The 7,354-nt window shown below is 37.2% G+C and overlaps 1 protein-coding gene across 1 annotated transcript; it reads left to right on the top strand.

The window, feature by feature from the left end:
• The first annotated feature begins 2,527 nt into the window (after positions 1-2,527).
• LOC105818253 (olfactory receptor 1030-like) lies at positions 2,528-3,115 on the top strand. Its single transcript, XM_012654191.1, has one exon. The coding sequence runs from the start codon at positions 2,528-2,530 to the stop codon at positions 3,113-3,115; it is 588 nt and encodes a 195-aa protein (XP_012509645.1).
• Positions 3,116-7,354: the final 4,239 nt, after the last annotated feature.

Below are 7,354 nucleotides of genomic sequence, written 5' to 3'. Positions count from 1 at the left end.
GGGAATCAACTAGCAAACTATTTTTAAATGATAAGAAACTATGGTAAGGAACATAATTATAAAATTAATTTACAAAAATAAATAGCTTTCTTATATGTCAACAATATTTAAATAGACCAAAAAACATGGGGAAAAAAGATTTAATTTACAATAGTTACAAAAAGATAAAATGCCTGTGCTTAGAATTTAAAGAAATAGGTACAATGTATACCTGTAAAGTTTAAAGAAAACTTTAAAACTCTATTTAGGGCTGGGTGTGGTGGCTCACGCCTATAATCCTAGCACTCTGGGAGGCCGAGGTGGGCGGATCATTTGAACTCAGGAGTTTGAGACCAGCCTGAGCAAGAGCGAGACCCCGTCTCTACTAAAAAAAATAGAAAGAAATTAGCTAGACTAAAAATCTATATAGAAAAAATTAGCTGGGCATGCCTGTAGTCCCAGCTACTTGGGAGGCTGAGGCAGAAGGATTGCTTGATCCCAGTAGTTTGAGGTTGCTGTCAGCTAGGCTGATGCCACAGCACTCACTCTAGCCTGGGCAACAAAGCGAGACTCTGTCTCAAAAAAAAAAAAACTCTATTTAGGAAAGTCTTTAATAAATGAAATATATACCTTAGTTATAAAAAAGAAGATTCAATTGTAAAGATGTCAGTTATCCCCCAAATTACTGTATCAATTAAATGCAATAGCATTATAAGTACAAACAGAATTATTTCTGTTTTTTGGAACTTGATAAAATAATGTTAATATTCATCTGGAAAAACATATATGTGAGAATGGCCAGAAAAACTTTCACCAGATATTAAAATGAATTATATAGCTATTGTATTTAAACATTTGGTCCTGGTTCTAGAAAAGACTGCAAAAAAAAAAAATCAGAAATGGACTCAAGTACTTAAGGATGTTTTTGTATATGATAAAGTCGGAGTTTTAAATCAACAGAATCATCAGGAAAATGACTTCATCAACAAGCTGCATTTGGACACCTGGCTAGCCATTTGGAGAAATAAAAACACAGTCATGCACACATAACAATCTTCTGATCAATGATGGACCACATATACGATGGTGGTCCCATAAGATTATAATGTCATATTTTTGCTGTATCTTTTCTATGTTTATATATGTTTAGACACACAAATACTTACCACTGTGTTATAATAGCCTACAGTATTCAGTGCAGTAACATGCAGCACAGGTTTGTAGCCTAGGAGAAATATGCCATATAGCCTAGATATGTAGTAGGCTGGACCATCTAGGTTTGTGTAAGTGCTCTCTGTGATCACACAACATCGCCTAACGACGCATTTCTTAGAATGTATTCCTGTCTTTAAGTAACACGTGACTGTAGTTGATCATCTCATTCCTTACATCAAAATTAAATTCCAGTTAGAGCAAAGTTCGTAATGTAAAAATGAAATCCAGTAAATCCGTAGAATAAAACAAGAGATCATTTTAAAAATGATTTTAAATTGAACATATCAACATAACCATATATAACCATATCACAAAGATCAGAATTCAAAAAGGAAAAGCTTGATAAATTTTACATCAAACAATTTAAAACTTGCTTCATAGCACAAAAAAAATTATCACACCAATATTAAGGGACAGTAATAAACTGAAAAATAATTTGCAATAAAAAGCTCCCTATAAATAAAATGTTTAGAAAATCAACAACATAATAGAAAAGTTAACAAAGGAAATGAACTGACAGTTCACAGGGAAAAAAACATGCAAATACTTATCTGGGAAATGCTTAATCTTACTCATAAAAACACATGAATTAAAACAATGTGAGTTACCAATGTTCACCATCACAGTGGCAAAGGTTTAAAATTGAATAAAATTTTGGAATAGCAGTGTGGGAAAATCAGTATTCTTACACAATATTGTTGGAAGTGAGTGTAACATGGTGAAACTTACTTGGAGGTCAGTTTATCAATCACCATCAAAAAAAGAAAGATGAATATATATGAAAAATGAATGTCCATATTTTGACCCAAACGTCACTTCTAGTAGTTTATCCTTTATCCTCAGGTCTTAGGGATATTTATTCCAGCTTTATCTGAAACAGAAGAAAAAGAAACAAAAAGTGTAAACATGTAAACGTCCATTAAGAGGGAACTCATTCGTAAATTGCAATATCTCTCCTTCTTGCAGCAGTGGAGAGAACAAAATGTCAAGAGGCAATCGTACCACAGTGACAGAATTCGTCCTCATGGGGTTCACAGACAGGCCTGAGCTGCAGCTCCCCCTCTTTGTGGTGTTCTTGGTGATTTATCTCACCACCCTGGTGGGAAACCTTGGCATGATCCTGCTCATCAAAGCAGACTCTCGGCTCCACACCCCCATGTACTATTTCCTCAGTCACCTGGCATTCATTGATCTTTGCTACTCATCTTCCATTGGGCCCAAGATGCTGCAGAATTTATTGATGAAGAAAAAAACCATCTCTTTCTCGGGCTGTTTTGCTCAGCTGTACTTCTCCAGTGCTTTTGCCACTACTGAATGCTTCCTATTGGCCACAATGGCCTATGACCGCTACATGGCTATCTGCAACCCCCTGATTTACACAGCCATTATGACGCAGCGGGTCTGCAATGAGTTGGTGGTAGGGGTCTATACCTATGGCTTCCTGAACTCTGTGATACAGACAGTTCTGACTTTCCAGCTGTCTTTCTGCGACTCCAACGTCATCCACCACTTCTACTGTGCTGACCCCCCTCTCCTCGCCCTCTCCTGCTCTGACACCCACAACAAAGAAAAGGAGCTCTTGATATTCTCTGCGGTGAACCTCACTGGATCCCTCATGACTGTCGTCATCTCCTACATCTGCATCCTTTTCTCCATCTTAAGAATCCAGTCTTCCGAGGGCAAGTGCAAAGCATTTTCCACCTGCGCCTCCCACCTCACTGTTGTCACCATCTTCTACGGAACACTGTTTTTCATGTACCTGCGGCAACCTACAGCAGGGAATTCATGGAAGAACAACAAAGTGGTCTCTGTGTTTTATAGTCTTGTAATTCCCATGCTTAACCCTCTGATCTACAGCCTGAGGAACACAGAAGTAAAGGACACCCTGAAAAAAATGCTGGAGGGCAAAGAGTCATGGTGAGCAAATTATCAGAATGCAGCATTATGCAAATTTGATACACCAACACCATGTAACAAATCTGATTGAAATTTAGCAGGTCAATTGCTATCCAATCAGGAAGCACGATTAACTTAATTTGGGTATTTTACGGCCAAAAGTAGGGGCCACTTGCTTAATATAGCAATATTTAATGCAATCAATTATCTTGGACTAGTCAGGATTGATTTACAAGGATGTCCATAACTATGTCCTTCATATATTGAAAATGAAGTGGCTTACTACCAATTAGATAATAACATGAGCCATAAATTTAAAAAGATCCTAAAGAGAAATATTCTGGGTGACAGTATAAATTAATGAAGCTGAGTACAAAACTCACACGTGTTTTGAAATGAAAATCTGTTATTAGAAACACTTTCCAGCTTAAAACAAGCTGTATTCTAGCAAGTCGTTTGTTAGTGTTAGAACTTGATTCTTCCTCACACCTTGCTACAGCGATTAAGTTTCAAGACCAGTTTTTGATTAAACCTTATTTAATCCAAATGTAGTTGAAATACTGCATGCTTTAAATAAACAATAGAAAAAATAGTATTGCAGCAATAGTAAGGGGGAAAAAAAGCACAAAAAACTGTGATTCAGCTAAATGTGGGGTTTGTTTAGAAAAGAAAGTTTAATTAGAAGACACAAAGAGAAGGTTTAGGGTACCTTCAGAGATGTTAAAAGTAGTCATTTATTCAACACCCAGGGTTTAATTTTTGTAGTCTCTGAAAAGTGGAGTTACAGTGATATTTTGGGGACCTGGGGGTGAATAGAGAGAAAAAGGAATGAAAGAGGGAGAGCTTCCTGAGGTTACCAAGCCAGGGTATGAATGTTTCTAAGAAACAAAATTATCTTAAATAATTTGAATGATCTAGAGAAACACTTTAGTTTTGCAACATTTCTATGTTCTGTATTTTTTGTCTTCACAGATCCAATATTCCAATTTCTTAGAGACAAATCTCTGTAAGTTCTTACTATTGGTGCGGATAGGTGAAAGAAATATCTTTCTAATTTTTTTTTTAATTTAGTCAAGAATATGAGTGCTCTATGGTTTTTTCAAGCCTCAATTCTAACACTTCTTTTAAAATAATTCTTAAGGCAAATGAATCTGCCACAAACCATTAGCTTTTCCTCCTAAACTGTTATGTTTTTTTTTTTTTTGAGACAAAGTCTCACTCTGTTGCCCTGGCTAGATTGAGTGCCATGGCGTCAGCCTAGCTCACAGCAACCTCAAACTCCTGGGCTCAAGTGATCCTCCTGCCCCAGCCTCCCGAGTAGCTGGGACTACAGGCATGCGCCACCATGCCTGGCTAATTTTTTCTATATATTTTTAGTTGGCCGATTAATTTCTTTCTAATTTTAGTAGAGGCAGGGTCTTGCTCTTGCTCAGGCTGGTCTCGAACTCCTGAGCTCAGACAATCCACCCACCTCGGCCTCCCAGAGAGCTAGAATTACAGGCGTGAGCCACCGCGCCCGGCCTAAACTGTTTTTAAATGTGATTAGTATAATGTGATTTTTTTAATGGTTAAGAAAATATATCACCAATTAATTACAAGTAAGCATAAAATTAGCCAAGAAACTAAGGGGTCCCTGTTATCCCCAAATTAACTCTCCAGATAATAGTTGCATTTCTGTCTTATTGTTGCTTATGATCAAATAATTTAGGAAAATAAAGATGGTTAAACATTTACAACGTCCCTTACTTAGTTCAGAAAGCCTTTCTGGAGTTGAGTTATACCTTGTATTCTAATCATTTGAGAACAGAGTGTTGTCTGTGGTTGAAAAGGAAGGTGCCAGCAGGCTAAAGGGACAGAGTGATGAAAGATAGGAAGCAAGCCAGGGAGGCAGGAGAGGTTGCACAGGTGATGAGACAGAGGGACGTAGGCAAAGTGCACAGGACAATGCTGAACTGTAATACAAGACTGGGTATTAGACCACGAGCTCCTTGAGACCCAGCAGATTATCTTCTTCACTTTGCACTCCAGTACCTACCACAGTACCTGGCGCAAAACAAAGAGATCATAACTGTTTGCTGAACTGAATTGAACTCTTCTGTACTTATTCCTAACTCCAGTGTACAGGTGGACATGGTGCCCAGTAATGGTCCTGTGGTTGGGAAGTGACAGAGAGAAGGAAGTCACTGGGATTATGACAGGAAGACTGTTTTTCAATATGTACCCCCCCACACTCCCCAGTGAGGCTATCACCCATAATACAGGAAGACATACAAAGGTGACAATGTAAACTGGCCAGGGAAGATGCGTTTAGGAAGTCGGTACATTGGGAATATGATAATAACTGGAGCTGTTGATGGACACGACAGGTAAGGGACGACTGCTGTAGAGAGAGGTTGCTGCCAACTGAGATAAAGGTGAGCAGCTTCCAACACTTAGAAAGAAAATGTGCTTTCACTCAAAAGCCACACCTATTTCTTAAATTCTTCTCTCAAACTATTTCCATATCAGTTTAATTTAAAAAGACAAAAAAAATCCCACTAAGTAGATAGCACATGTGTTAATACATGCTTCTCAGCAAGCTAATTATAGTCCTGTTTTCAAAGGAGTATTTCATCTAAAAGTTTCATCAGTTCTTCAGTTCTTATCAGAGAAACCTGAAGAAAATATGTCATGAGACCTCTCCATAATCCAGCTGTTGAATGTGTGAACTTTACTCAACATGCTCCCTTGCTTCGCTTGTAAAACAAAGCATAAAATCGAGGATATCGTATTCATAAATTGTGAAGGACATGAATCTGTATTTTACTAAATTTCCCAAAGACTTGAAAAGCAAAGAGTTAGCTATAAGGAAGAGTCTGAATCAGCTAATTTTGAGCAAATATTTTCTATTTTCTTTTCCCATTGGCACTCCTTAGCTTTAAAAATTTATCTCCCTGACTCTGGCCTTACAAAGTAAGAAAGGTCTTGGTGAAGAATTCTCCAATTGATTATTTACATTTTTAAAAAATATATAGAGCTCTATACCCATGGATCGTATTTAAATGACAATATTCAAGCTACAAGAGAAACCAACATGGTTATGTGCCTTTGTTTACTTATAAAGTGAGGATGTTTCGATTAATACACATAATAATTATGCTAATTTTAGCACACAATAAATAACTTCTGAATATGTAAATGTTACCAAAATAATGGAAGTTTTACTTTTACCAGAACTCATGCATCATTTCATTAAAACTGAAAATAAAATGCTCTCATATGTAAATAAAATGCAAATTCATTTTCCTCATGGTAATCCTAAAAAATGAATGTTATTTGCCATCATTCACCACTTAGACAATTTTCATTAACAAACCTAATGTGTATCTGAAATATTTGATGTATGTATATACAAATGTGTAATCATTTGCACATAAAATGCTGAATTTTTCAATCAGCATAGATTTAATTTTTTTCTTCCTCGATAATACTCAATAGAGTATTAAACTATTGATTTGTCATGCTTGAAAGCATACCAAAAGGTTTTTTTTTAATATTGATCATAAAAAGAAAACATGAGAGGGAAAATACCATTCTTTTCCATTTTACTTTCACATTATTTGATGTATAAGTATTTCAAAAAAGTAAGCATTTTAAAATCTCAAATCTGTGCCCCCAGATTTTCAATTCTGCCCTGGATGTACAGTTCTAGCATTCTTTGATGAGCAAGGCAGAATCGAAAAGTATTAATTTGGTGCTCAAGAGTGGCTCTGCCAGCCATTAAGTGATGCATTCACCAGAGATAAGGGGCCACTGATGTCAGAACTTGGGGAGTTTAGGCTCCTGGGAAAGTGAGATTTAGCCTGCTCTTCCAACCAGGTTTCTGTAAAAATAAAAACATTTTATAAATTACTAGAACTTTCACCTCTGGTAATATAGAGCAAATTGGAAAAGGGAAAAGATAATCTTTAATTTTTAAAAATCAAAAGTATCTCTTAGGCCTTTGCAGAAGCTTAACCATCCTAATAGAGATGGTTTCCAGGTCTTATTTTGTGGTCTCAAAAAAAAAGAAGTTTTATTTCCACAAGCTTACTTTCTTTGCTTGGGTGTGTTGGCCGCTCTGGCACCTGGACACCCACCCACCCACCAGCCTGCAGTTTCTGCTCCTCATTTCAGGCAATCTATTTGCTGGCCACACTGGGTGTGGTACGAGGAGCCGGGACAGGACTGTGGGCCAGCCAGGCTCAAGGCCCTGCAGCCCACCTGTGGCTCACCCTCCACTAGG

The sequence above is a fragment of the Propithecus coquereli genome, unplaced genomic scaffold (assembly GCF_000956105.1).
Source record: "Propithecus coquereli isolate 6110/MARCELLA unplaced genomic scaffold, Pcoq_1.0 Scaffold44, whole genome shotgun sequence".
Classification (NCBI taxonomy): Eukaryota; Metazoa; Chordata; class Mammalia; order Primates; family Indriidae; genus Propithecus; species Propithecus coquereli.
The sequence above is the reverse complement of the archived record's forward strand: the minus strand, read 5'-3'. Positions and strand labels throughout refer to the sequence as shown.